Raw genomic sequence first — 15,384 nt, 5'->3', positions numbered from 1 at the left:
AGCAGTATTTGTCTCTTCAGGAGTTTTATGTACAGAAACACCTAAGCACAGGCTGGTCCCCTCTGCTGAATTTTAACTGAAGTTCTCCAGTGAAGGTAGTGGACAGCACTTGAACCAGTGGGTGCAGCAGCAGCCTTGTGAACCAACACAACAAGGGCTGTTCTTCTCCAAGCAGGGCCCAGCAGCACAGTGGTCAACCACAATTTATTCTACATGGTGCAATTCTTCAGCTAATTCTTCTCTGAGAAAAGCTGCCAGTCTGGAGCTTGTGCATCTTAACCTCTGACAAAGCAAGGCACATACACTGCTTCACTTTAACTCTTGTGGGGACTTGCTCTGTGCCTACATAAACATCAAAACATATTTTGATTTTTACTTATGGGTGAGCAGCAGAGTTAATTTACCACTGTTGGCAAGTGCCATCCTAATTAAAAACAAATGACTAATTACACAAGTACAGGGCCTGTTGACACAGGCTACACATATCAGTCAAAGCCAACCAAGCTTGAATTTGAGGAAAAGCAGCACCATCTAGTGCCCTACAGTAGTCAAGAGATCCAAAAATCAATTTCACAAGCCCACATAGAAGTTTCAAGATAGCCAACACTCACAAAAGCAGTAGGACACCAGAGGTTTAACTCTATCAGCACTTCTGATAAAGGGAATTACATAATAAAATTCTTGTTAAAAAAGAGCTGCTGAGAATGAGATGTTTTCAGGCAGAGCAGAAATTCTTTAAAAGACAAACTGAGACATTATTCTGCCATCTATAAAAAAGATGCAGTAAAATGGCTAAAACTTACCAGAAGGCTACTACTGTCTATAAAAAGCTACTAGAAATAGAAAGCCAAGCTTCAATAAGTTCAATAATATTAAAAGTTCTAGCAGACTCACAACATAATAAGACAATATGAAAAGGGATTTGAGAAACCTTGAAAAAATATATGAGAAATATATGAGACAATATATATTATAAATTCTTCTTCAAACTCATCAGGAACAGAAATGGTTAGTACAGCAAACATGATCAAAAAGTAGAAAGAACAGTAAGAAAGAGAGCAGACTGCAAAAAAACTTTTCAAATGTTTTGGGGTCTGGAGTTTGGTTTGTTTGGGATTTTGTTTTGGACTTGGCGGGGGGGGGGGTGTTGTTTGGCTTTTTAGGAGTCCATTTAGGGTGTGTTCTTTTGCTGTTGTTTGTTTTGTTGGGGGTTGAGTTTGTTTGGGAGGGGGTGTTTGTTTGTTTTCTGTTGTTTTTTAATCCACATTCATCATGGAGAATCTTAAACTGGCTCCTGCTCCAGACAGCTCATTTCAAATTAGAGGATCAAGGATGCTACTGGACATTTCAATGACACAAAACAGTAACAGATGTTTATAATTACACAGTAAATACCCAAGAAATCAATTAGACAATAATTGAGCTACCAACCACCATAATCTCTCACTTAAAACTTCAAAAGAAGCAGGTGACAAATGGGACAATTTTTAATAGAGCTTTCCAGGGATTTATGCAGGTGAGTAGACCTCTTTCAACTGTGCTGATACCCTGTGATATAAAAATACTGTACCGATAAATGTATTATGCTGGCAAAAATGGCTCAAGTAAAGGGTATGTGGGACTCACTCATTATCATTCTCAGAGTCTACAAGTGGTATTAACAGATGTGAATTATAAAACTTATCAAGGTAGAACTTCCTGATTTGCCAGCATTTTGAGCATCATGTCAGTCCTCCCATACAAAAATTCAAGTACAAAAAGGAATGGAGAAAAAAAATTATTGGCAGACCTTGCATTCCTCACCACTGTTTCAAGCTATGGGCTAAGTTATGAAGATTTTTAACTGTAGGAAAAAGTGCCAGAGCAAGTTGCTTTTGCTAACCCTACAGAGAACCTAGATAACTAAGTTTATTAAGTCAAAAGCCAAGCTTTGTAAGAAGTGCAGACCTACATGACTCTACAACACAATTATAGCAGAAGTGTCTTTTTCACACAAAAAGGAAAGTAAATTACAAACAAGGTGGGCCTGAGAAAACATATATTAAAAAAGAGATTTGTTCAGGTTCTAGTGTACCTTCCCTGCAGAAAACTTATGAACATCTTAAAGCATCCAGAAGAATTCAATGTATTGCACAACTGAAACATGCCACAAACAGTGGGAAATGAATGCAGGAAGCAACTCAACAGCATGTGAGCAACAACCTCAGTCTCTACTTACTGCCTTTCAAACCATAACTCTGTTAACAAAGCCACAATGAAAATATCTGAAAACACCCCAAAGAAGCCCATCCTCTTCATCCTAAGTGGAAGATTCATATAAACACCATTTCCCTACAATGAGGATATGCATCACAAATTTGAACACAGAGCCATAATTTACAGCACCATTGATTGATGTAGTGTTGTCCTCAAAACCAGTCATCTGCAAAACTTGGGTATTAGTAAGAAGTTAAAACAACAAACTAAAGATACCACTTTCTCTGACAGAGAGGCTAACTAGAACTTAACTAAGCACTAGCTCTACAGAAGAACATATACCCTCACCACAAGAAACATGACAAGTAAAATTTCAAAGATAAACCAAAATTTATTTAAAACAACAAAAATAAGACATTGCTACTGTCAAGATAGAAAAAAAAGGAGGATTCTTTTACTGAATGTGACAAGACAGCCAATTTACAGCAGTTTACATTAATTCTGAGATCAGGTTGGGTTTTACACTGCTTCAATTGACTATATGTACTTTCTGCAAGACAAACTGGTTCCCCTTCCCTCCCCTTTCCAAAAGAACTGACAAAAATATCCTATAAAAAACATATACAGAATTTTGAGACATGATTGAAACATGAACCACTGTCCAAAAGTCTGGAACTTTCCAAGAAGGTTGGGTCCTTTGTTGCTTCAACCAACCCTCAATGGGGGAGCTACAAGCACAACACCATCCCCTCTGACAAAGAGCATTGGAATATTCCTTTTGGTGGACTGTGAAGAAGGAAAGAAAAGTTTACATTTACAAAACATTCATTTCAACCATAAAAACACACCTGAAACAACTCCAACAAACATGCAATGTTCTGGCATGCTGAAGACATCAGTACAATTAACACCAAGTCTCTAGATACCCTGTGTACTTTCATAACAATTTGTCCAAAACCTCTGTTAGAGCTTGATTCAAAAACCAGTCAGCAATAAACTACTTTAACAATATAACAGAGTGTAGTTTTAAAAAAAATCTCTGACAATAAATAAACTACTTTTCTCATCCTTACTTTATAAATTTCTTCATAGGTTTCTTCATCAATTTCTATTGTAGTCACAGTTTCTTCCACATCACCCAAAATCATATTTAAGTGCTGATCATATGCCTGTAGGAATTAAGTTAGTTTATTATGTTTTCCAAAATACAAACATGAGCTTACTAAAATGAGAATTTAAAAAGACTTTCAGACATAAATAGCTTAGTCTGATTTTGACCAAAGCAAAGTAGTATCAGTTCTAGTTATAACTCAACACAAACATAATCAAATGAGAACTCTGCAGCAGGAAAAAAGGCACAACATTTAGATTTACTGGAACACTCTTGCAGGAAATAGCTCTGAAGCATTCTGTGAGAGCACTGACGAGACCTCAGAGACAGACACACTTTGTCAACACTAAACCAGGTACAGATGCTCTGCTGCCAGTCTGCCCTCCTGGAATTGATTGCCTGGGGCCAACTTAAAGGCTATGAAAGCTGCTTCTCCTACAGTGCTACAAAACCTCAAACATATTCCAAAAACCTTACAAAGCATGTTGCAAACCACACGTGTTCCTCATGGATCTCTCATTACCTCTGTGTTTTCAAAGGAGCTGAGGTCCAGTTAACACATGGTGCAACTGGTTCTCTTCCCCAGCAGAGCACAGCACTCAGGGAGGATGACTGACTTAACAGAAAGCAAAAAATCTGAGAACCCAGCTGAGTACATATCCCATCCCACCTCCCAGGGTGTGCCTTAAGGGATTCTTGCTTGATAACAATGACCCCAGTCTTGAAGAGGCCTCAGGGTACATCACAAGAAGAGGCCGGCAGCATTATTACTTATTTCACAGATACAGAAATGGAAGCCAAAAAGCAATGAAATTAGTTGCTTGGTATCATTCAGGAGACAAGAAAAACAAAATACATCTCTTGACTTTCTAGGGAAGCTGTTAATAGCAGACAAAGCACTGAACAAATTAGATTTTTCCAGCAATCACATTACACTTCTGGTACCTAAGACAATTCTTAGTGAATTCACTATTCTTAACCTACTTTCTCTAACCACTTCTGCACTTTCAACCAGGAAATGCAATTACTTATGTTTTAAAACTAATTTTTTCAACAAGCAGTGAAATGCTACAGGTAAACTTGTTTAACAGTCTGTTGTACATAAAGAAAGGCTACCCAGTGCTTCGCTGAGTGCGTGTGGCAACATTCTGAAAGTTTTACTTACGTGTAGTCTGCCTCTAAGCTCTCTGTCATTTCTCATTTTGACATAGATTCGCTCATCTAGACTGAGTCTGATGAGATCAAGTGGCTCCTCTACAGTATTTGTTGTTTGTTGCTAAAAAACAAAACAAAAGCATTATTTTGTACAGAAGAAGCCGATGAACTTTTCCATTCCTCAGTGTTTGTGAGACACAGAAAACAAAGGAGTGAGAACACAGATGTAAATACTTTAAATCATTCCTTCACATCCTGGTGAACCTGAATGCAGCTGATTTACCACTCTACTGATACTCACCAGCCTGAGCAGTGTGAGTCAAAATATTTCAGTTTATTCTTGCAGTAAATCATTCCTCACACACAGGGGGATTGGAACTAGATGATCCTTAGGGTCCCTTCTAACACAACCCATTCTATGACTCTGAACTGTTTTTCTTATCAGCAGCCACAGTTTACACCGCAGCACAGAGCCCACACTGCGTGAACCAGCACCACACCTGTGCCATGGCAGGCTGGAACAGCCGAACTCACGCTGACACCGGTGCCAGCACAGGGAGTTACCCGGGCACACACTTGGGCGACCTCAGGCACCCGGGCACACGCTGCCCGCACACACGCACCGCTCCCGAGCTCTTGCTGGGCCACACACAGCCAGGCCGGGCCCCGAGGCTGGCGTGAAACCCCAACACACACTGGCCTGAGGCTCCCTTCTGTGAGAAAGGCGCACTTTGAGGATCCTAACTTAGCAAGGCTGAAGACCTCCGTGCATATCCCACATCTTCCCTATCTCATATATATTCCATACCTCCGTTCCAGCTACCTCCTACCTTCAGAGCCAAGGGCACTGCCCTCGGCAGCTTTCCCCCTTCCCCTCCTGCGGCAGTGCCCGGGGCCAGCCGGCCGACTGCGGGCCCGCCACAAGCTCCGAGGCCGAGCAGGGATTTAATCGCGCACGGAAAGCGCTCCCTGGGAGCTGCGCCTCACGGGGGGCCCGGGCGCACCCGGCCCAGCCGCGCAGCCCAGAGCCTGCAGCCGCTGGAAGAGGCGAAAGCCGCTCACCTGGTCCACCTCATCCGCCATCTTTCAAACCGCCTCCCGCGCCCGCCCGCGAGACTTTATGGCCCGGCCCCTTCCCTTCCCTTCGGCCGCGCGGGGCCGGGCCGGGACCTGCCCGCGCCGGGAGCAGCATGGGTAGAAAGCGCAGAGCAGCGCCCTGGCCTGTGGCCGGCAAAAAGAGGCGCTCCGGAGGGCTGCGGGAGGAAGATGAAGATGAGGAGGACGAGGAGGAGGGTGCGTGTGAGTGCGACAGGGAGGCCGTAGCGGGCCGGGCTCTGCGCCGCCGCCGCGGCTCGGGCCGCTCCAGGCCGCGGGGGTCGGGGAGCAGCGGTGCCAGCGCGCCCTTGGGAAGGACGGCCAAGCCGGGCTGGAGGGGATGGTTATCGGCGGCGTTATCGGCTGTGTTATCGGCGGTGGGATCAGTGCCCCAAATCCCGGGCGTTAAACCCGTGTGTGACGCCGACAAAGGCTGAGCGAGTCCATGCGGGGTTGTTTTTATCTCGGCCGCGCTCTCCAGAGCAGTTTCACGTGGTAATAAGTTGTTGTGAGTGGCAAGCACAATGCTTGGTTTTCCGCCGATCGTTTCGGTAGGACTATAGGAATCTTTAAGTCATTTCTGTGAGTTACATGAGTATTTTCCTCAAATAAGTCTCGCTGTTCAAATCTTCCTTATTTATAAACAGTGACATGCTCAGCATTGTCAGTGCCCACATTCTTCTGTAGCTGCCTCTAATGAAATCCGTGGAGGTGTTGTTTCACATGGCGATGAAACTCCATTCTCTAACATTAGTTTAATAACATTCATTTCTTTTGTCACATGCAGATGATTTTGAAAAGAAAAAACCCAGTGTAAAGAAGAACTCAAAGGCTCCAGCTAGGAAAAAGGAAGAAGATTGTGATACTGGAGTTTCCAACTCAGCAAAAACTTCCAAACCTTCAAAACAAAAAGAGGCAAAATCACAAATAAAAGAAAGTAAAAGAAATGGTAGAAATAAAGAGAATTGTATCAAAGAGGAAACATGCAGGTAAATTTATTTATCATTCAAGTCTGTGGAGCTTTTTCTTCATCTTACTTCTTTGTGTGGTTTGATTGTCAGTTACTCAGTGTGTTGTTACTGATGCAGAGGTCACGCTTCATTTATTTCCCTATTTTTAGTATTTGATAAACAAGCACCTGCATTTCATGGTGATGGTATGTTTTGATGATTTTAACAGTGACTCACTGAAGTGTCCTCAGAAGGAAATGAAGACAGAATCTCCTGTTAAAAAAGAGATGGATGAAGACAATACTGATGATGGTGGTGATGATGATGATGAAAGTGAAGATGAATGGGAGGATGTGGAAGGTAAAAATTGCACAATATTCATTTTAAGCACTTTTTAAGAGCTTGTGTATTACAATGATTCTTTAACAGCAGGCAACCAGCATCCCACAGTTATTTGAAATAACTTAGCACACGCAGTGTTATGGAAGATCCAGGAGCTGGTGGTTAATGGAGATGTTCTGTTTAAAGCTTGTTTAAACACTTCAGAAGGAAACACTTCAGAACATTTCAGAAGGATCTCATCATCAGTCCTCCATGGGAATCTATTCCATGTTTACTTATAATTTAGTAATATTTTATTTTTCCAGAACTCCAGGAACCTGCTACAGATAAGTTAGAAGAAGCTGCTGTTCTTCCATCAGTGGGGCTGCCAAGAAATCCCGTCGAGATTGAGATTGAAACCCCAGAGCAGATGAAGAAAAGAGAGAGGAGGTAAGAACAGGGAGGTGGTGGAGGGCTGGAAAAGGCTGAAGTTAAAAATACCATAAGTCTCTACTGTTATTGACTTGCTGTGCTCTGGTTGAAAATCCCCACTTGATGCAGACCATTGAGTTGGAATGTTGCAGGGTTGTGGGATGAAGAACAGTTTACATACTGACAATTCTACCAAAAATCTTCAGTGTAAGTTGGCAGGAATTGAGGAGGTTTTTCAGCTTCCTTGAAAATCAAGTGTGTAACTTCATTGTGTTTTACTATCTCCGTTTCCAGTGAAGGGACAGCAGTAGATCTCTGCAAGGAGAGCTGTGGGTGAATGGCATTGTGTTACTGCAAAATCATAACAGCCTGTTCACATAGCCAGTCACTAAACCTTTCCTTAAGTGTGCACAGAAGATTCTCTGGGATGGATTCTGTTCATGAGCTGACCCAGTTCAGGAATCTAGAAAGGCAGGTCCACAGAAATCCCGCAACATCCATTTCTTTTGTAATTTGCAGAGAAAAAAGAAAAGCTGAGTTTGAGATGTACCTTCGGAGAATGATGAAACGTTTCAGCAAGGAGGTTCGTGAGGACACACATAAGGTATTTGTCACAGGGAACCATGGCAGAGAAGAAACTGAGCATAAAGATGTCTGAACTGATTTGTAATCAGAAAGAGCTAATTTTTATCAAATAACACGGGGCCATGGCTAGAAGTGAAAAAAACAAAGAGGCTGTAATCCTGACAGATGCTTGTTAAGGATTCCTCCTGAACTGTGAGTTGGAAACACCAGTGCCTGTGTTAGTAAAATTCTAACTCAAAGCCTGTGTGAGTAGGATGTATATTTCTCTGTGGAGGGATATCTTCTCATTCTGTCACAATTAAACTGTCAGTCATGTAGAGCAGGAGACATTTGCAAGGACTTCAGTGCTTTACTGTCTTCTGAAGACAGCACTGTGAATGCTTGGGAGGCTTCAGTGTTGCCTGTTTCAGTTAAAAGGAACAGTGAAGTATTCCTTGTCTTTACCATGGACAGTAGTTCCAATAAGGAAAATCTCTTGTGAACTCACTTTTAAACTTTTCTGTCTCAGGTTCACCTCCTGTGTTTGTTAGCAAATGGTTTCTATAGGAACAGGATCTGCAGCCAGCCAGATCTCCTCGCCATTGGTCTGTCCATCGTCCCCGCCCGCTTCACCCAAGTGCCCGCAGGCCACATGGGCCTCGTTTACCTTTCCAACTTGGTGAAATGGTAAAACTCTCTTCTGATCATGCTGTCACATAGAATGTAGAGCTACGGTTCAGGGAGAGGGGTAACTGTAATTTAACAATTTTCTGTGGTTTTTTGGATTTTATATACAAGGGTGGGAGGGGCTGTCTTTTTTACAGAAGGAGAGGGTGAACTCTGAAGTTTAAGAATACAGTCACAAACACTGGACAGTAAGCAAGTGTCTTGTATTTCAGGTTTGTTGGAACCTTCACTGTCAATGATGAGCTTTCCACTGAAAAAGGAGAGCCCCTTCAGTCAACACTGGAGAGGAGGTTTGCCATCTACGCTGCACAGAATGATGAGGAGCTGGTTCATGTAAGAGACTGGGAAGTACAGGGTTGGTGAGTTTGGATGCTGTGTGTCAGGTCATCCACAAAGTGGTGGGAGGGTGGATTTGAAGAAAGCAGATCAGTGAATTAAGTGATTCTGTAGCTTTTTAGTTTCTTGTATTTTTATCTGGAGAGCTCCTGTGATTAAATTATTGAATTTAAACTGTTTTGCAGATATTTTTAATTATTCTGCGAGCATTACAGCTGCTGTGTCGCCTCGTGCTGTCTTTTCAGCCTATTCCTCTCAAGGAGACGAGACCAAAGGTAGTTTTTGTTGTTTGTGTGGAATAAGGAATAGGTTACTGATTTAGTAGGATTAAAAAAACTTTCTGGCTGTTACAACTTGCAGTGAATCGCTTACTGCAGGAACCAGGGTTCTCTCTACATTGCAGGAAATGCACACCCTTAATTTTTAATTTTCTTCTTTAAGAAAAGTCACTCATTTCTGTGTTTCAGCAAAGATTTCTTAATGTTTCAGTGGGTTTACATTTCTTTTAAACTTAGACAGCAACTCTTGCTGCATGAGTACACCTCTCTTCAGCCAGTTGCCTGAAGTTTTCAAGTCCCTAAGACATGAATTGACTGCCTGCCAGCCTTTGGTCTGCATGAACCTTGGGCTCATTTCAGTCTTTTTTTGGTTTTTTTTTTTACCATATTCTTAGCTGCAGTGATAAAAGTGACCTAGCCTGTGTCTTTGCAGGGAAAGAGCTCATCCAAGAGGCTGTCTCACAGCAGCACCTCTGAGGGGCAGGAGAGTTCTGCCACAACACCCAAAGCTGGGGCAAAAAAATGTCCCTGCAAAAAAACCAAGCAGGACGAGAAATCCTCAGAGAGCAAAGAAGACAAGAAGGAGCCAAAGAAACCCAAAACTGCGCAGACTGAAAGGACACACAGGTCAAAGCTGACTAAAGGCAGCCAGGAACAGAAGGAATCAAATAATGAGAGCAGTTTAGCAGAAAAGGATGTGCCAGTCAGGCCCAAGAACGACCGCCGGAGACGAGTGGCCTCCAAGGTGTGTTACAAGGAAGAGAGTGGAAGTGATGATGGCAGTGGTTCAAACTTTGAGATTTCAGAGGAGGAGAGTGAACTCTCTGATGAGGATTTTGAAACTGTCCCTAAAAGGCGGAGGAGCTCACTGGCCCCCCAGAATTCAAAGGTGACAACTATAAAAAGCCCAAAAACTGAGACTTCAGAATCAAGGCTGTCAAAAAGTTCGTGTGGAGCTGAGCCTAAGCCAGCCAAAAGTACAACTCCAGCCTTGCCTCAAGCACAGAGGAAGAGAAGCAAAATAATTTCTAGTGATGAGGATGATGGACAGCAGGAGGTGAGGAAAGCAATGGGCACAGACCAGTGGCTGGAGGTTTTCCTTGAGCCTGAGGACAAATGGGTTTGTGTAGACTGTGTTCATGGCAATGTGGGCCAGCCCCAGCTGTGCTTCGCACATGCCACAAAGCCGCTGTTCTACGTTGTGGGGTTTGACAACAATGGGAGTGTCAGGGATGTGACACAAAGATATGATCCAGCGTGGATGACCTCAACAAGGAAGAGCCGTGTGGACCCTGAGTGGTGGGAAGAGACACTGCAGCCATATGAAAGTCCTGATGTGGAGAGAGACAAGAAGGAAGAAAATGAGGTAAATGGCAATAGGTTGTTCAAGGCATGTAGTGCCAGGAGTCCAGTCCCTGGATTCTCATTCAGGCAAAAGCATTAGAAATCTCTTTCCATGAGGAAGGAGGTTTGTATTTGAACTTGGAATGTTGAGATTGAACATGTTTTAAAGAGAATATACAGTGATAAATTTAAGTAATAAATGATGGAGTTTGTTCAGAGAAATTTGTATAGCAGAGGTACTGCACTTACCCTTCTCAGAGAGAGTTTTTGAAACACATAGGCTAGGGTGCACATCTCAGTACTTATTTGCAGCAAGAATGCTTTGGTCTGTTGGCTCATCTGATTAGTTTCTGGTGGTTTTTCTCTTTGGTCCATATTACTGTCATTCCTAATTTCTTACAAAGGGTAGTGCAAGAAAGTTATGAAATAACTGTTCTGTAAAATTCTTACAGTTTCAAGTGAAGCTTCAAGATCAACCTCTACCAACAGCAATTGGAGAGTACAAAAACCACCCTCTCTATGCACTGAAGAGGCACCTCTTGAAATACCAGGCCATCTATCCTGAGACAGCTGCTATCTTGGGCTACTGCAGAGGAGAGGCTGTCTACTCCAGGTGAGTTGTGCACCTGTTGTCATCTGCATCTGTGATCTTTGTAATAAATTAAAGAGCTAATTTGCATGATGGTATCAGCAGTAACAGGGTGAGGCACATTAGCTGCTCTGACAGCATTTGTGTATCAGTAAGATACAGCTTTTTATTATTTCTACTGTGATAAGCTTTCTGTGGATCACTTGAAAACTTTTACATTTGCTGTTTTCTGGCCTTTTCAGAGACTGCATACACACACTGCACTCCAGGGACACTTGGCTGAAGCAAGCTCGAGTGGTGAGGGTTGGAGAAATGCCTTACAAGGTAAGAAGGTTTGACTTCCTCCTGTGTAATCCACCTGCTCTCTAAAGCTCAAGTCCAGTTCTGTTTTGGTTTTTGTCTTTTGTCAGCGGATGTAGATTTCACACTTGCTTGCTTGGTTTGTGGTAGCTGTAGTGTCCACCTGCTGTGCCTATAGTTCCTACATGCTACCCAAAGCCCAGCTTTGTCTTTTTCCCACCCCAAGGCTATCTGGCAGAACTGCTCCCTTTTCACCCTCTCCAGAGGCATCCCAGTGTTTTATGCACTGCTAGATCTCTACCTGTTGCATACAGGTGCTGTGGGTTGGCATTTATAGGCAGTGGATATTGAAGCTAGGAAATGGCATTTCTGTTCTCCCTGACCCTTCTCCTTCGGTGTCCTAGGAAAACCTGAAACCACTGTCAGCTTGTTGTGATGTTCCAGGCCTGGTTGTCATATTTGCAGATGGTGAAGGGATTTTCCAACCGGGCGAGGAAGGCACGCCTGGCAGAGCCGGCGAACCGGGACCGGGAGGACCTGGCGCTGTTCGGCCACTGGCAGACAGAGGAGTATCAGCCTCCCATAGCAGTGGATGGAAAGGTAGCTGGGAAGGCAGAGGGCTGGTGCTAAAGGAAGTGGTTTGTGTGGAGCTCTGGGCTTTATTTTTCCAGAATTTGCATGTTTCAGAGGTGAGATCACTCAAACATCTGGATTCAGGATTAAGAGTTCAGAGGTGAATGTTCACAGGAGGAAGTAGTAAAAACTCTACCGAGGTCTTTCTTTCACAAGTAGAGGTAGTGAGTGCAGACTGCTAAAGTCAGAATTTCATTGATCGGGTCTTCCTAGCCCATGTTTGCCTTGCTAATTCTCTGCATTACAGTCTGAGTAACAAAGCTTGGGCAGAGGACATAGCTGGGCAATATAACCATGCAGCTAAAATCTAGGCTTGTACCTTGTCATGTGAATATTAGTTGAATACTGGAGTGTATCTATTTCCACAGGACTCCTGGTTTGATATATGTATGTTGCAGGATCCCCACTGCAACAGGAGTGGAATGTAGGTCAGGAGGGGAGAGTCCCTGAGTTGCAGCAGGTATTTTCAGCTCTCTCCAGAAAGCAGGATTATCAGCATCTCTCTTTAATTTTGCCATAACAGGTTCCTCGGAATGAATATGGAAATGTCTATCTCTTCCTGCCATCCATGTTACCTGTTGGCTGCGTGCAGCTGAAACTTCCAAACCTGAACAGAGTGGCACGGAAGTTGAACATTGACTGTGCTCAAGCCATCACTGGATTTGATTTTCACGGTGGCTACTCGCACCCAGTGTACGTGAAAGCTGCTTTGTTGCACCTGTCAGATCTTGATGTCCTGCAGAGGTTGTGTATCTTGTGTTAAGTGGAGCATGTGACCAGTTCCACACTTGGATCGTTTGAGACAGACGGTTCTAGCAGTATTCAGTAGCTTTTGGGCTGGGTCAGCAGGCATTTGCTCCCTTTCTTTTTCCTTCTCGTAGCTGACAGAGGATTGTGTTCTCCTTCCTAGTACTGATGGGTATGTGGTGTGTGAGGAGTATAAAGAGGTCCTTGTTGCTGCCTGGGAGAATGAACAAGCAGAAATAGAAAAGAAGGAGAAGGAGGTAAGAATTATTTTTGCACCTTCCTTATTGTTATATTTATGAAGTAAATTTCATTGAAACTGGGCAGTGAACAGGGTCGGCTGTGTAAGCAACAAGCATGAGGCTTTTTTGATGGCAGTTTAAAAATCTTAAAGCTTTCCTTTTCCACAGGCATAAATACATTGAAACTCACAGTAGTAAATTTTTCTCTTTCCAATAACAATCCCCCACAGAAGCGTGAGAAAAGAGCTTTAGGGAATTGGAAGCTGCTGACAAAAGGACTTCTCATCAGAGAGAGACTGAAGCAACGCTACTCCATCAAGGTATCCTGCATTTCTCTTAGTATTTTCTTTTTCTGCATGTTATTTTAACCATAGAATAGAATTTCCAGAGTGTAGTTGCTCAAAAGTCTTCAGGTAGTCAAAAAAACTACACCAGAAGTTCAATGTAGTCATGTTCTTCAAAGATTCATTACTGTTTAACAAGGGATGAATGTTTCTATTTGTATTACTATTTTCTGTTTTGACATACCCCCTTCCTAGATTTATTCCTCCAAGCCAAGCATGTAGCTAACAGGATGAGAGTGGGGCACTTTTCCTTGTAAGTTAGATATTTTAGTTGTTAATTTTTTCCCCAAGGAGAAAGGGGAAAGCCTGATCTTTTTAAAATAGGTTGGTTTTATTCTTCCATTGTCAGAAATGTTTTGCTTGTGTTGAAAGAATGTTTGATGTTCAGAAATAGAAGCACTTTGGGTGAGATGCCCAAACCAGAGCAACCAACCTCTCTAAGGTCACTCAGTGTCACTGTGACCAAAGACAAGCCCTTTTAGAAAGAGGCAGTTATCTTAGAGTGACTTTCTGATTTTCACACCTGTGTTTTCCAGACTGAGCCGTCAGCACCTGAGACAGAAAAAGGAGGGGGATTCTCTTCTGATGAAGAAGGAGCTCCGAGCTCCAAGAGCGCAGTGGGGAACACAGCCATTTATTGGCCCCAAAATCGCCAGCTAGAGAAACAAGAAGAGAAAACAACCAAAAAGAGCAAGCGCGAAAAGAGAGGAGAAGCAGCTCAGTTGTTCCCATTTGAGAAATTGTGATGATAAAGCTTTTCTTTGCTGTTTTCAGATGCAGGAAAAACAGCCATGATAAAAGTATCCTTTGCCAGTTAGGGCCTTAGGTCTTCCTGTGCACTTGTGTTTCTGAGCTGTCAGGGACCAACCTAATTCAGTATCCAGTTTCCTTTGATATCACAAGGATCACTTAGATATCAGTTAGATTCTTCCTTTATCCTTGGACTTGGGAGAAGTAGACATGGAGCTGCACTTTCTGAGATCACTTTGCTTTGTTGGGGTTTTTGCTCTCTTTTGCATCACTCAGCACTAATAGTTGAGTTTCCTGAGGCACTCCTGTCAGTAGCAGTCTCCCATTTTTCCCTGCTTGCTCAGAACTAAAGCATCCAGCTGCTTTTTACCTGTCTGCAGAGAGGTGGCCAAAGGAATGCTGATGCCTACTTCAATCCATACCCAAATCAGCAGTGAGGTAGAGTCTGGCATTTGTGTCTCAAGGGGAAATACTTCCTCTAAGGTCTAAAAAAACCCCCACAATCAGAATATGGAGGAACTAATACTTTCTAAAAGAATACTTGCATTTGTAATGTAAGTTTGGCTTTTCAGCCTACCATCTTCCTTTACTCTCAGAAATCTTGTGCTTTGGAAGGGAGAAGCCCTGTCCTTGTTACAAACTTAAGGTTCAATATGCTTTCTTAAGTAATGTGAATATATACATATTTGCTTCTGTTGCTTATCAAGATCCTGTTCTGAAGCAAAACATGTAAAACTGGCTAAATCTCACTGTTGGAACAAAATTCACTAAAACCACAGAATTCTTGTTATCCAGTACCATAGCATTAAAAAACTGTTGAGAAGGGAATGTTAAATCTACATAAGCTTTTCCTGCACTTTTGTAGTAGAAATACTGATCTGTCTTTGGCACTATTATGTATCTAATTCCACTGACACAGTCTCTTCAAAAATGGAGGGGAAAACAATTTAGTCATTGCTGGACATTGTCACAGAGGAAAGACTGGATTGTAAGAAAACGGCTTTCATGTAATTATGTTCAGAAAAAAATCTATTTTTGTACTGTATTTGTAGATCAAAATAAAGTTGGAAAAAAAGAATACATTGTTTTTTTTCTGAATGCACAGGTAACACCCAGTCTCCTTAAAATACAAAAGGCTGTAGCAGTTGGGTTGAACCATCATGTTTTTCAAATAATCTTAGAGAGGCAAGGAAGCGACTGACTTCAGTGGTCGGTACTGGGAGTAAACCCATGGCAGACTGCTGCAGCCTGGCATCACACACAGTACACAGACCCGAGAGCAGCTGTGCTGTTAGGGGGAACTCACTTCCCAA

General features: G+C 42.7%; 2 protein-coding genes across 3 annotated transcripts; one reads left to right on the top strand and one right to left on the bottom strand.

Moving 5' to 3' along the window:
- Nucleotides 1–2,627: 2,627 nt before the first annotated feature.
- On the bottom strand, nucleotides 2,628–5,565 carry LSM3 (LSM3 homolog, U6 small nuclear RNA and mRNA degradation associated). The gene is made up of 4 exons (XM_082288532.1): nucleotides 5,525–5,565; nucleotides 4,473–4,583; nucleotides 3,270–3,365; nucleotides 2,628–2,982 (listed from the first exon to the last, which is right to left on the bottom strand). Exons 1-4 carry the CDS (start codon nucleotides 5,543–5,545, stop codon nucleotides 2,902–2,904), a joined length of 309 nt encoding a protein of 102 aa, XP_082144658.1. The 5' UTR covers nucleotides 5,546–5,565; the 3' UTR covers nucleotides 2,628–2,901.
- A 44-nt stretch (nucleotides 5,566–5,609) lies between these two features.
- XPC (XPC complex subunit, DNA damage recognition and repair factor) lies at nucleotides 5,610–15,149 on the top strand. Of its 2 annotated transcripts, none has more exons than XM_082288994.1 (16): nucleotides 5,610–5,755; nucleotides 6,345–6,546; nucleotides 6,737–6,867; nucleotides 7,155–7,278; nucleotides 7,780–7,864; nucleotides 8,354–8,511; nucleotides 8,724–8,844; nucleotides 9,033–9,122; nucleotides 9,559–10,491; nucleotides 10,922–11,082; nucleotides 11,301–11,382; nucleotides 11,824–11,958; nucleotides 12,515–12,684; nucleotides 12,902–12,995; nucleotides 13,208–13,297; nucleotides 13,858–15,149. In XM_082288994.1, the coding sequence occupies exons 1-16, from the start codon at nucleotides 5,653–5,655 to the stop codon at nucleotides 14,065–14,067; spliced, it is 2,889 nt and encodes a 962-aa protein (XP_082145120.1). In that variant the 5' UTR covers nucleotides 5,610–5,652; the 3' UTR covers nucleotides 14,068–15,149. The 2 variants fall into 2 exon arrangements, with proteins under 2 accessions (XP_082145120.1, XP_082145119.1); XM_082288993.1 differs by having other exon boundaries at nucleotides 5,616–5,761.
- The last annotated feature ends 235 nt before the right edge of the window (nucleotides 15,150–15,384 follow it).

This window comes from Coloeus monedula, assembly GCF_965178545.1.
Source record: "Coloeus monedula genome assembly, chromosome: 11".
NCBI classification, from domain to species: Eukaryota; Metazoa; Chordata; class Aves; order Passeriformes; family Corvidae; genus Coloeus; species Coloeus monedula.
Note: the sequence above shows the minus strand (reverse complement) of the source record. Positions and strands in the feature narration are given on the sequence as shown.